This window comes from Acinonyx jubatus, chromosome A1, assembly GCF_027475565.1.
Source record: "Acinonyx jubatus isolate Ajub_Pintada_27869175 chromosome A1, VMU_Ajub_asm_v1.0, whole genome shotgun sequence".
NCBI lineage: Eukaryota > Metazoa > Chordata > Mammalia > Carnivora > Felidae > Acinonyx > Acinonyx jubatus.
Genome location: NC_069380.1, coordinates 178,621,271 through 178,635,991, shown reverse-complemented (window position 1 = coordinate 178,635,991; position 14,721 = coordinate 178,621,271). Strand labels below are relative to the sequence as shown.

The 14,721-nt window shown below is 40.6% G+C and overlaps 1 protein-coding gene across 1 annotated transcript in view; it reads left to right on the top strand.

The window, feature by feature from the left end:
* The window catches only part of TENM2 (teneurin transmembrane protein 2), a 982,382-nt gene that overhangs the window by 592,893 nt on the left and 374,768 nt on the right, over positions 1-14,721 (top strand). Inside the window, exon 5 of the mRNA XM_053222896.1 lies at positions 7,968-8,177. Within this exon, the coding sequence (XP_053078871.1) occupies positions 7,968-8,177 (210 nt within the window). The remainder of the gene's footprint in view (positions 1-7,967; positions 8,178-14,721) is intronic.

Below are 14,721 nucleotides of genomic sequence, written 5' to 3'. Positions count from 1 at the left end.
TAACATAAACTATACTAATCTAAAGCCATCACTCCTGCTGACCCAGGGTTTCTCAACCTTAGCACTGCTGACATTTGGGCCTGGAAATTCTTTGTTGTGGAAGACTATTCTCTGCATTGTAAGATGTTTAGCAGTATCTCTGATCTCTACCCACTACAGGCCAGTAGCATCCTCTCCCCACCACAACAAATTGTGACAATCAAAATATCTCTAGACATTGCCAAATGTCCCTTGGGGAGCAACATTGTCCCTTGTTAAGAAGGACATATCCAACCTAACATCAGCAATAAATATAAGCAGGCTGCTACAGGGAATATATAAAATATATGTCTGTATTTTAATTTAAGATGCTACATTCATTGTGGTCTTCTGCATTCTATAATTATAATCAAAACTACTGTCTCTGTTCTTTTTTAAAAATTGAAAATGTAGATAAGAAATGGAGTCCCTCTAACCCTACCCCAAGATCAGTGTGGTGTATGTAAGGCCCAGCACTTGCTAGAAGGTGATCTGAGTTCCTCTCCAATTCTGAGGACAAACAGCTGCTACAGTGCATGCTTGATGGGTAACAAGTCGACAGCTACCTGCGTGTATCTCTCCTCTTTAGTACCCACAATATTCTTATAAATCTAGATACTTTCCACCATAAGTGGTTTCTCTGGGACCCCACATGTTTGATTTCTTGTGATTTAAAAGGAAGTGAGTCAGCTTACAGAACATGGAATTCTTATAATACTGGAGACAGAAAATCTGGAATCTATTTTCAGTTCTACTAAATAACTTTGTGACATTGGCCAAGTCATTTTCTCACTTGGGCTTGATGATAAGTTTCAGGCAGGATGTGTTTGGTTCTAAGTGACAGAAATCAACTCAAGCTGGCTTAAAGAACAAAACAACAAAAAATTAAGGTAGAGAATAAATTAGTTCATATATTGAAAACATTAGTGGTAATGTTGCTTCAGGCCTGGCTGATTCCAGGTACTCTATTGATGCCATTAGGAATGTCTCTCCCTTCTTAGCACATCTCTGCTTGCTGCCCTGTTGACTTCATTCTCAGGCAGTGTCTCCCCTTGAGTGGTAAGATGGCTGCGTTGTTCCAGCCTCAGCATCTCCCTGAGCCTCCCTACCTATGGCACAGTCATGCACACACACAGTAGTTGTTTCTGAACAAATTGGAAACAATAAGCTCCAAGTGTCATTAGCTCCCTCTAGGCCCTTGTATCTACCATGTGTCAAACACAATTCTAGGGACCTTATATATATTCTCTCCAGTCTTCACAACAACGTATGAAGTCCCTGTTATTATCATCAGGCCCAGAGAAGTGAAGTAAGCTGCTCAAACTCACACAGAAAGTAGCAGAGCTTAGTCAGCCTGGCTCCAAAGTCTATGCCTCTCTCTTCCTCACGTGGGCTTTGGAGGACAGAAACAATGAGGCAGGCCAAGAAGTTAGGAATGGGTTGCATAGTGCACAGAAATACTTCATGCATGAAGGCAGAAACAAACGTTTGCAAAAGATCACATCCAGTGGAGTCCAAGGTTACATTTGCGTCATGGTGAAAATTGAGAATGGAATAAATTGGCAACTCCAGGCTTCGGAATAATCCATTGTAGCTGTGGCAATTCACACACCTGAGTGGCCATCTTGGTAATGACTCTCAGGTGTATCTCTAGACAGTGTTGTAATAATTATGGAAGGGGCATAAATAAAATCCCTGAGCCTGATGCTTAGCACATAATACAGGCTGAATAGATGTGTGGTGGCTTCAGCCATGTCCCTTCAGCTGGAAGCAGAGAATTCAGCTAAAGTTTCAGGGTACCTTGTTTGTGCCTTTTGTGGCAGTCACTATGGCTACCATGCCCCAGTGTGTCACTGAAGCCCATCATACCTTGAAGAATGTCCCACTACACAGCCCTCTGCAAACCACATTTGCAGAACTAGGCAGAACTCCAAAAACTGATATATTTTCCTGAAAAATGTTCTTATGGAACTCAAAAGCAAGTAGGCCCACATTTCTAAAAAATTCATTGATTACAAGCAATAGGAAGGCAATATCTCAGATATTGAAATTATTTCTCTTTACACAAATAGGTACCTCACTCTTTATCCCCATCAAAAATATGGGTTTCACAAACCTCAAGCATTTGGGGAGGAAAATGGTTAGTCAAATATCTGAATAAGCAGAAAGTACTAGGAAATGTCATTAGGACAATTGTTTGAATTCTCTAACCAACTGTTTAGTCTACGTTAATACAGTTATTTTGCAATACTCAACTTTAACTCAAAAGCTATTTTTTATTAAATTCTTGAACTTACAGAGCCACAGAGAATTTCCAGTTTCTGGTTCATGAATTGCTTCCTGTCTTCACAAATCATTATTTATTCAGTGTGAATGGTCACTGTGGTAATTTCCAGGAGGAGCCTTGATTCTGCCCATGGTTAATTACCTCCCCTAGGATAACCTCAATGGTACATTCCAGAAGGGGACTGATGAGTTTGGGGTTCACATCCCATTCATTTGTTAGCAATTATTCTTGTCTGATGCAGAAATGCTAGAATGAACCATTCAAGGCTTGGGTTTTGGAGTCAGATTGCCTGGATTCAAATCCAGCTATCTCTGCTGTTTGCTACCAGAGCATTGATAGGAAAGATAGCCTATTTCTTTATCTGTAAATGGGGGTGATAATAGTGCTTGGTTCATAGAAAATTTGTGAGTATGAAAAGAAAAATACATGCATAATATTTGCTCATTTCTTAGCACAAAGCGAGATCTTACTTTTAAGTGGTAATACCGCCATTGAAATTATTATTTTGGGTTTGCTTATTCCTGGTACTCGGTTTTTGTTTGTTTAGGTTTTTTTTTTTTGGTTTTGGTTTTTTGGTTTCTTGTTTGTTTTTTTACTGTCTCCTGATCATTCTGTCTGTTCCACCAAATATTCTGACAACTTGTCACTACATAGATCAATTATGCATTGTCTATACAGAATATTTTAATATCTTCTTGCCATTAATCTTTTGAATGAAAAAGGAACCAGTTGCTTTAAGTGAATTTTGGGAATTGATCTGCAACATGGTCCCTATCATAAATTAGTGGATGTATTAACAACATTTGGGCAGACCAGCAATTTCACAGATAATATTTACTGCTTTGGGGATGGAGGGGAGATTGTAGCCCTTTCTTGGAGAACTAAAGTTGAATCCAAATCAGATTAAGGAGGGAAAATGGTGGTGTAATTGAGATGATGGGAATTGGAGTAACGTTCCTTCAAACACAGATGGTGTAGGATGAAGGAAGTTTTCAGGTATGGCTGAAGCTGTTGGTGAATGAAGGCCTGGATCATGGGTGGCAAATAAGCTCTTGGCACCTTCTGCCTTTCCTCTATTCCTGGTCCAGGATTGTTCTAATTGATCATGCCACTGTTTTCCACTGAATCCAGGGCACCCCCGAATCCTTCTCAATACAGCAATCTAAAACTACCAATCTATCCTAGTTATCAAGGGAAATTCTTTGTCCAGCTGTAGATCTTTTAATCAGAAATATTTTACGAGTTGAAACTATCTCAAAATCTTACTCATTTGGAAAAAGATAAATTAGTAAAATCTAAATTAGTCTCCATTTTCAAGGTTGTGGGGGAACCCAATCACACAGATAATTAGTTAGACTTTGATTTACATGGGGATCTTGGAAAAGACACACACATACACACCCACACATACACAAGACCATATGAGTTTAATGAATGACATATTGCTGCCTTTGCATGTTTCCTCTTGCTGTTTTAACAGATTAATTAAACCAAGTTTCCCTCTATTTTCTGGGGACTCTATACACATTCAAAATGAAACTTCAGAAATAGTTTGGGGGTCAGGGTGTCTGTGTAATGCATAAAGTAGGAATTAGATAAGTACATAACCCTGGTTACACGCCCATCCCACACTAGGTATTTTAGTAAGAAATCATGGTCTATAAAGTGAGCCTGTATAAGTTCCAACTTTTTCCCCTGTACTTTGGAACCTGTTTGTGTCTGTACAGATGGTCTCTGTCAGTTGGAATAGTCGGGGGAAAAATGTAGCATAAGTGAACAAAATTAGCAAATGACATAGCAAACAGAGAACAGCACACAATTTGATTGGGGGCAGATCTAGGGACTGAGAAATTTCCCAAGTAATGGTAGGTACCATCAAGCAGCTTAAGGAGTTACCAAAGCACAGATTTAAAGAAGGCAGGAAAATAACAGGAATCAGACAGTTCCATGATGTGTATTTCAATACATTGACGTAACCCCAGTGCTTTCATTGTGGTATGACTGCTCTTCCATTGTCTGTATTTGTATAAATTAAAAAGCAGTTCTGTCTGTACTGTATGATATGAATTCATGCTGAACAAAATTTCACAAAGTTCATGTAAAGAGTGATTTCACAGCAACTATCATATCAGGCTCCTGGAAAATTGCACTTGAACTTCAGTTCCACCTCAGTCACTCAAAGGAATTTAAAAATTGGCTTCCAGCCATTCTTGTTCTTCAACATGCATTTCCAGATATGCCTCAATAATACAAACATTAAAGCCTATTGATTGTGAGTTAGAATCTGTTCTTACCAGAGCCTCACTGCTAAGTGGATGACAACACTGACTTCACTGTGCCCTGGTCAGGACACCTCCAAATTCAGGGCGTTGAAGAAAGCACAGGGTAACACTGCTGTGAAGGAACCACTTTGAACTTCATAACAAAATTACAAGAAAAGCTTTGAACTCTGCCAGATGATAGATGCTATAAATAACCATTTATTCAAAGAAATGTTTCTTACTTGAAATCTTGAGAGTGCCTTGGGACTAGGAAATGGGAAACAGGAAACATGATTTGTAAATCAACCTTCCCTGCTCCTTATAGGTCATTGTCTTCTTCTTCGCCTTCTCCTTCTCCTTTTCTTTTTCCTTTTCTTCCTCCTCCATCATCATTGTCATCGTTGTCATCATCATGCTGTTAGGGCAAACGCAATACAGAGTGGTTAGAGGGTAGATTTTGGAACACACAAACCTGAGTTTTACTCCTGGTCCCTGTCACCTGCTAACTATGAGTTTTACTGCTCTGTGCCTCAGTTTCCCCACTTACAAAATGGGGATTATAATAATTCTAACCTCATAGGATTATTTTGGGAAATAGATGTTATATATAAAGTGGCTGACACAGTGAGTGGCAGACAGTCATTGCACAAAAACATTGGCAGTTAAAATCCTAACGATGGTAGTTAGTAGAGGGATAACTATGGGAGAAGTATTGATTAATGTTAGCCCCAACTCTGATGGAACTCTGAGGTGTTCAGGCTCGCTTTGTGAGAGCCTCTGGTAGGAACATGCCTTACATGGCTTCCAAACTGTTATACATAAATTGATTTTTTCAAATCAAACTCCACTTACCCATTGTTCTATTTCAAGGATGATGATTTGTTAACTGTGTTACTGGACAGGAGCCCCTAACATGTGAGCTGTAAGAGACTCTTATTCCGTGTCTCTTTCTGCAACTCCCACCCTCAAAAAGGGCAATAAGCTAGTGGCTTGGGGGCTCAGTGCTACTGTTTGTCATGTTTCCTCTTACCAGAGGTCCATTTCCTCTTGTTTCAAAGATTGTTCAGGCATCAACTGTCCTGGGAATTCTTGTTGAACTTTCCACCCTGACCTCTCCCTGGCCGGGCTAGACCAAGTGTCCCTTTCCTTCACCTCGACAACACCATGTCATTACATGCCTCCTCCTCTTATCACATGGTACTTACTGTCTGCCTCCCCCACTAGACTGTGACCTCTATGAGGGTAAGAATGATGTCTTATTTTTTTATGTTTATTTATTTATTTTGAGCGAGAGAGAGAATGTGTTTGCACAAGCAGGGGAGGGGCAGAGAGGGAAAGAGAGAATCCCAAATAGGTTCCTCATTGTCAGCAAAAAGCCCTAGGCAGGGCTCAATCTCATGAATCATGAGATCATGACATGAGGCAAAATCAAGAGTTGGACACTTAACTGAGCTACCTAGGTGGCCCTGTCTTTTTTTTATGTTCTCAATATTGAGTGGATTATACATAAGACTCACTTTTAAATTTTACTGAACCAATACTGAACCAAACTGATCTAACAATAACATTTAATGCCCTGAGGAATAGATCGAGAAATACAATTGTAAAGTGGCCACAAAAAAATGGCATCCAGTTGAGGTGCTGAAAACATATTCATATATGTAGTCCATCTAAAAGCAGGAAAACACATTTCTTCTGACTCAGATACTTCTTGCCTGAGTTGAAACTCTAACCTGATTTCTTGGGTTTGCTTTGTCAACACCCTACCCTTCTTTCCACACCTCCAGCTCTAGGGCATATCCCATGGGCTGCTAGTCTTGGCTCATTTTTTTGAACTTCCCAAATGAGCAAACCAGCATGCAAGCAATTGCAAGGACCCCAACATGTAAGGGTGAATCAGGTGAAAGTACACACAGCAATTATCTTCACTCAGCAATTTGGCTGCCAGGAGCTCCCTGCCATGTGAAAGAGAGGTTGCAGCAGGCTTCTGTGTGGTAGGAGAACTTTTTGATCCTCTTGCAGCTCCAAGTTACTGCCCACCACCTGCGGGCTGGCTGCTCTTCCTCCTGCCTGGAGTAGCCGAGCTTTGTAGGAATTCCCCCATGGTATGCAAAACAAAACAAGAACAAAACGGTGGTGGACAGAGTGGAGGCATTGGCAAATTCTTTAGGATGCAAATGTGTGGCCCTTTCTACCTCTACCCTAAACCAGTTTGGTTGCTCATTCATTCTGCAAGTGCTGTTCGTTAGGAAATTATTGAGGGTACAGGGGTGAGTAATGTAGGCAGATGTCCACCTTCACATAGTATTAAGGGCTATGAAGAAACTTAAACAGGCTAATAGGATAGAGCACATAGGTGAGCAGCTTGAAAGAAGGCAAACAGGAAAAGTTTCTAGGGAAGGAGCAGGCTTGTAAAAATCAGTGAGATGGCAGGTGGGGCGAATATTCCACACGGAGGAACAGGAAATGTAAAGACTCAGAAGACAGAATGATATGGCATGTTCAAGCAACAGAAGTAAAGATGGCTACATTGGCTGGAGAATAAGGGGGCAAGTAGAGGCCACTATTGGAAGTAAGGTGGAAGAAGCAGCTTGTGCCAGAGGAGACAAAACACGTAGGTCATCACAAGGAGTCTTGGTTTCTTTCTACATGTAGTGGGAAGCCGTTGAAGGGTGCCAAGCAGGAAAGTGATGAAACCTGATTTCTGTCTTGAAAATATTACTCTGGGGGTGCTGGGTGGCTCAGTCAGATGAGTATCGGACTTCAGCTCAGTTCATGATCTCACGGTTTATGAGTTTGAGCCCTTTGTCAGGCTCTCTGCTGTCAGCACAGAGCCTACTTCAGATCCAGTGTGCCCCTCCCCCACTCGTGCTCACACGTGCTCTCTCTCAAAAATAAACATTATATATATATATATATATATATATATATATATATATACACACACATACACACACACACATATTCTGGCTGCTGTAGAGAAGGGATGCAGACAGTAGGGAGTGTCTGGATGTATGGCAAGAGAGGAAGCAAGGAGACCAGTAAAAGAGATAGTCCAGTGAGAGATTATAGGGAATTATAGTAGGGCTGTAACAGGGAAGATAGAAAGAAATGGATGTTTTCCTGAATGATTGCACTTCAGCCCTTTAGATGGATATTTCCACTCATGCTCATTTTGTGAAATATGTAGCTACCTGCAGTATGAATTTGGACTTTTGGAGAAACATCAAAACACTCAAAAAAATACATTTGGAGCATTTCTTTCTTTCTTTCTCTTTCTTTTCTTTCCTTTTTTTTTTTTTTTTTTTTTTGGATATTGTGAGGTGGTTTCAATGTAACTTTCTCTGGATGCTCTCATGACACTCATTGCTGACCTTTGACCCCTCTGTCCTCTTTCCCAGGTCGTCCCATTCCACCTACATCCTCGTCTAGCCTCCTCCCATCTGCTCAGCTGCCTAGCTCCCATAATCCTCCACCAGTTAGCTGCCAGATGCCATTGCTAGACAGCAACACCTCCCATCAAATCATGGACACCAACCCTGATGAGGAGTTCTCCCCCAATTCATACCTGCTCAGAGCATGCTCAGGGCCCCAGCAAGCCTCCAGCAGTGGTAAGGAAACTGTGGTGTCTGAATGTGTGGTGTTGTCTGTGTGACATTCTCACGTCTCCGGCAGAATGACAACTCTGACTCAAGGGCTGGGGAGAAGGTGGTGTGGGCAGCATCAGGTGAAATACGCTTGTCGCTTTGTGGCATTGCTGTTCCAGGATACATTTATTGAAGGTCGCAGTTACTAAAGAGGTTTTGCTTATCTTAACAGGGCTTGGGCCTCCTTCAGTGAGAGGGATTTGCCCACTGCTGCACATGAGAGCACTCGGGTCTCAAAGGTGAAGTGTAGAGAGACAATGGAATATTGAATTTTGTATTACTACCATTCTGGTCATAGCCGAGTGACCCTGGACACCCTCACGTGCCCAATTTGTGTGCATTTCAGATCTCTTGCTTTTTGATGGTTGGCTTCTGACTGTTTCTTGCTTGCTTGTTTAGATGATTTTGTGATTAAAATGCATTCCCTTGACATGAATACTGAATGCCTTGCCAAGTCTAAAGTGTTTGGGGGGTGACCTCTCCTATAACCCTCAGCATGTACCACTTCACTTGAATTTAACAAGCTGATCGCATGGTACCATGATAAATATTGCCTCTAAAACTTGAATTCTCCTTGTGGTTTTCACCTGCACAGAGCAGAGGCACTGGTCACAAGGTTCTGTGCCACCTGTGAGGATTTTGTGGCTACTGCTGCAGCTCCAATCTCTGGATTTTAGGTAGAATTGCCCTGGGCTCAGCAATGGTCATGCCTTATTTTGATGTCTTGTTGGTGAAATGTTCACAAAACATACAAACATAGGAGTGGACGACATCTAGGGTTAAGTACCCATGGCCCAAAGAGAGACGTTTTCAGAAATTAATCGCTCCTGACCCAAAAGCTTTGGAGTTATCGTCTCAATATGTTAATTAACATATCGCATCAAAGGCAATAAGGAGCTTTCCATGCCAAGAGTGCACCTTGGTGAGGTTGTGTTTTGGTTTCATCCACGAGAATATGCCACCACAGGCCTCAACCTCTGGTTTAGAGAGGACCCCCCAAATATACTGAAGATGATTCATTCTGAAGATGGAATGATGGACTGCTCTCTATGATGTCCCATGCCCTTCTTCAAAGCCAGGCCTGATATATTTAGTAAACTCGTATTCTTTTTCAAAAAAATTACCTAATCAAATCTCTCATCAAATGAGCAATCCATTGTTGATATTATGAAGGCCTTTAATCTACCATAAATCTTTATTAGAACTCATCAGAGCTTCTAGTTTGAGAGAAATGTGATTATGGCACTCTTAAAATGACATTACATCATTGGGGTGATTGGTTTATCATTTGGAGAAGAGACATCAATCATAACTAGCATAACCACACAGTAAATGAATTCAACCTTTCTACCGCGGAACAATGACACTGCAATTGCTCAAAATCAGGCTTAAAATGAAATCGGAAAATGCTCTTTCTTCAAATGTGATGTTAACTTAATGGAATATATTATGAAAAATCATGTTTGAGGAAATTCTATATAATTAAAAATATGTGGAAATATATTCCCTTTTTCCTTTCATTGGAACCTGATTTTAGCTACAGAACCACTTTTTGCTGCAGAGATTATGTTGCATTTAATTGAACTATCCTCGCTTATGTTTTGCTGCTTTTTATTTCATACTATGTAATCGTGATGAATATTGTATTATGAAGGACAAGAGGCTTTTGAAATGAGGTGCACCTGCTGATAGCTTTTTAAAAACAGACAATTATTAGGGAGAAAATGAGCTTTTAAAAAGTATATCCTTTTATGCATATATAGATAGCCAGGCAAAGATGATTTCCATAAGAGAGGTCAGTTTGTATCTCAGGGCCATACAGAACATTTTCTCAGTGATAACACTGAGTGATTTCTTTTCCTTTTTGACATTGTATCAGATTGTAAGTTGTTGATAGGGTATTTTTGTTGGCTTTCTGACTAATCAAGACCTCATTTTGGTGGACACAACAGTTCTGTGTGTTCGGAGTCAAACTTATCCATTTTTCATCAGTCACATCAATTTGTTCAGCTCGCTTAAGATTGATAGTGATTTAAGCTTCAGTAACAGGGAAAATACCACAGAACATTTGAGGGTCCATTTTCATCCCAAGTGAGAGCTGTATGGATATGATTTCTTCACCCGAGGGGTGAACACCTGATTGTGCAATACCCTTGTTTTCAGCAGGTACTTATATGAAAACTTGCTAAAGCTCTAGCCAACAGGCAGTCATTCAAAATTCTTGACTCTCACTTAGCTAAGTGAGTGCAAATCCAGTACAAATATGTGTGCTCTTAGGTGTGTGTGTGTCCTGTGGAATGGATTTGGGGTCTAGAGCGATTTGGGGATTCTATCAAGATCTGAATGCTGTTGCCATGAATTTAGATTTGACATAAAGGATCGAAAATAGAGTTTGACACAGAAGATGCAAAGTACAAAGCTGTGTCTCCGTGTTCTGAATTGAATTTGATGAAAGGGGCTGGATTTTCTGTAGGTGTCTTGACACAAACAAAATGACCAGGTGATTGGTTGTGTTACGTTTAGCTGGTTAATTACACAGAATTTTTTAAGTTGGTTTCTTGTCACTGACCTTGTGTTCTGAAGATCTGGTACCAATTTGATCTTTGTCTCTTTCTTATGTGAAATAAAACCTCTTCCAACATATTCAGCCCATACATGACAGTAAAAAAAATTTATTTGGCCTCTTCTTGTTGCTGTTAATACTTAACATTAGTGAAGCCCATCATTAGGAGAGTCACTGTGCACATTTCCTGCCCAAAGAGCCTCTGTTCTAAAGAGACAAACTGGACATAAACTACACAACTAAAATGTTTTTGACAACATGAAAACATCCTCAAAGCAACAAGAAAACTTCACCTTTATGACTTGACTGTCATTATTTTCTATGATGGTAGTGTATTTTTTAGTGGACAGTACTAAAACCTCAGCACCTCCGGAGCCAAATTGTTCTAACCCTCAATCTATGCCAATCGAGCAGATATCCAGATATGGCTAGTGAGATGCTTTGAAGAGTGGTGTTTTCCTTTCCCTTCAAGCATTTTCTCCCAGGTAGCTGAGCTCTGGCAAGTGGCTCATCCCGTGTTCTGATCTTCTGCCAGAGCGGGTTAGCTCCAGAGTTGTTTCCTGTATACAGAAGCATAATTTCAAATCCTATGAAATAACTCATCTGGAAAAAAATCTGGATCCCAGCAGCAGCATAATGGAGGATCCTGCAGATGGAAGAATAAGACAACCTTCCAAATCAGAATAGGGTTGCAGTTTGCTATCAGCATACAAGGCAGAAAATATACATGCAGCCACATGATAATCTAAAAACATTGGCTCACCTCCCCTCTCATAAAAGGTTGAATTTTGGGTTTTTTTTTTAAAGTCTAAATAAAGGGTTTCAAACCTTCATTAGTGACATCAAACTATACAGAAGGAATGTAAAAAGGAAGTCTCTGCCAGGACCCTTTCATTTGGTCCTTTGTGGCAAAAGAGATGTCTCAGTTGGAGAGTCTTCATTTGTGCATTAAAGGTGCCCCAAGCCCTTTTTAAAAAAAGCAATGTCTTAGTTAATTATAAACAAAAATAGTACATCAGGACCAGCCAGCTTCAGGTTTCCATGAGTGGCCCAAGAATTCAGTTGCTTACCTAACTTAATGATTACCTTACTTATTCAGCATAAGAAAGCAAGAACTCCATCACTTCCCACCTCTTGGCCAAGATCCAGTGTAGAGAACAACTCCATTCATTTATTCAGCCATCCATGCATTCACTCATTCAACTATCTATTCATTTGTTCATTTTCTTATATCTCCCCCATAATATTTGATAGCTTATAACACTTTTTTTTTTACTGGAAAACTATAATTAGATGACACAGTAAGGGTGAAGGAAAAATGTATGGGAGATAGGGTGGGAAACATATGTATAGGCTCATATGTAAAGTCACATTCCGTTTTTTAAGATAGGCAGAAAACTTGATTCTAAGCTTCCTAGAAACCAAAGAAAAAAGGGAAACACATTTAGGACAAGATGCATAACATCCATGAGATGAAAACAAATCAACTTCTTCAGGGAAATTCTATGAATTCTCATAGGGAGGCCAGAAATAAATTTCCCTTAAAAGAGATAATGTGTGCATCCCAGATGACTAAATTCTCAGTACCATGCCATAATACATTTACTAAAGAATTTCCTGTCAAAATTTCTTGTAAATGTCCCCCACATAAGCCATAGAAAACACTTGCAGTTAAAAGACAATTCTACAAATGTCCAAACATTGCACAGCCCAGGGATAAAACTTGATCCATAGATAAACCTTAGTTTTACCATGTATATACCTCATTCCCGGAGACAAGAGTCCTTAAATATCATTGCTCATGACTAAATTTTTCTAGGAATTAATTGACTTTGAGGTTGTAGTTAGACCTATAAAAACAGATATTCTATGTTACAAATTTGTCTGCATAGCCACAGATATGTTAGAACTTCTATATTCTGATGAAAATGAAAGCATACCATTCGAGGATGGCCCACCCATCGTCCATGGGGCTGGATTTGGGACAAGCAAAAAGGGGGTACCCAGAATTTTTCTTAAGTTAATGAAACTTCTTCCCCCTTATTATATTTTAGGTTTGGGTGAATTTCTCTTCTCTAACATACTATAAATTGTCTTGCCCTCTTAAGCAGCTATGCTCAGTGTAATTTAATTCAGTTTTGGATTTTCTGAAGAGCTCACAGCAATTACTATGCACATTGATGATTGTCCTGTGCTGATAACACTGACTCCTTTTTTAAAAGTCATTGTACAGTGTGAGGTGCTTTGCCACCTCTCCGCATGTCCTGCATTTTGACTTCATCTTCTGCCCTTTGCAGGCTCTGCTGTCTCCTCTGCTTCACTCCATCATGTGGAGACCTCCACCGCAGGGTTTCTGATCTCAGATTCATAGCAGATGCTCAATATTTATTAAATAAATTAATTAATTGTCTTCAGTACATCCCTTCATTTTATTAATTGACTTATTTTTATCATGTATGATGGAAAAAAACAGATAATTAAAGGGAAGGAGGGCAGATCAGAATGTCTCCACGTGGGGAATATGCTTATTTTATAAAAAATATTCAATAGACCTCTTTTGTGTTCTGTTTTGGACATTTTTAGGCACTGTAGGCCTTTATAGTTCATATTTAAATGAGACGGTTTTAAAAAACCCTGCTTGGGCACATTGTCGTGGCAGGGCCGATGCAAAGAACAGGGTGGATACCCTGGGTAGGACTCCTGACCAGAGAGGGTACACCTGTCTGGGAAAGACTTCCTTTCTCACCTGTGATCTTAGGGTCTGGAAATCAAGTCCCAACGTCATTCCCTTTATCACATTGAGTTTGTTTCGCGCGTGAGCCACTTGGTTCTGAATTCTTCCCTGGCTCAACCTGGCTGTCTGAGTCAGATGTTCAGAGCTCCCTGTAACCCCTTCCTGGGGCCCAGGCAGTGGTTGGCCCTGGCTGCTTCTCCTCCAGAGGAGTTCCCAGGCCCCTGGGCAGTGTGGCCAAGTCCAGGGTGGTGTCTCAAGGGTGTAGAGGTCACAGAGACAGCCACTGCTCCTGCCCTAAGTGCATAGCCACATGGGGTTCGGCCCTCAGCCTGAGAATTTTTCCTCCCCTCATGTTAGCTGTTAGGCCAAGCACTTCATATACCTTTCTTCATTTACTGTTATGTGACCCCCCCCCCCCACCACATCCCAAGGCAGTAAGGTTTGCCATTGTACCCATTTTATTGATGAGACAACTGAGGCACAGAGAAGTGAAGTAACTTGCCCATATCACAAAGCTGGGAAATGAAGAACCTGGATTTCAAATCCAACTTTCCTAACTTCAGAGACTTTTTTCCTCACCCCTCTCTTAAATGTTAAAATATTTGTGTAGCTTAAATAGATATGCACTGCACAGAATGCAGTGAAAACAATATATTAAGGGGGATGGGCTACAGTTTTTTAAAGTCTGAAAAAATAATGACAGCATCACACAATACTCTTCCACTTCTCTGAGAAGCACACGTATCCCCACACTTTTCCCCTAGACTTTGGTTTAATAAATTTCAGAGGGGGTTAGAAACTGTGACTTTATGGCTCCCTTCAAGTGTTCCTCTGGTCTGGTAAGTTTGGGAATCACAGACGTAATGGGGCAGCTCTGAAGTGGAAATTGGAGAACTCGGTTGTTCTCTGCTCTGTCCCTGATTCACAGCTTGATCTTTGGCAAATCATTCAGTTACCCTGTGCTTCTGCTTCCCTACCTGTCAAGGTTGTCCTTGGGACCAAAAGGTCTCTAACCTTCCATTCTTGCTCTAACATTCTTTTTGTAAGTCCCTTGTTCCCAGCTTGACCAAGCTGTCCCAGTTATAGGGCCCCTATACCCTCCTCCTGGGTAGTCTGGATTTCGCTCCACCCTCAAGGCCACTGACCTACAGTCAGCAAAGCAGCTCCTTACCGTTTTCTGGCAGAAGATGAGAAATGTGACCTGGGGGCCT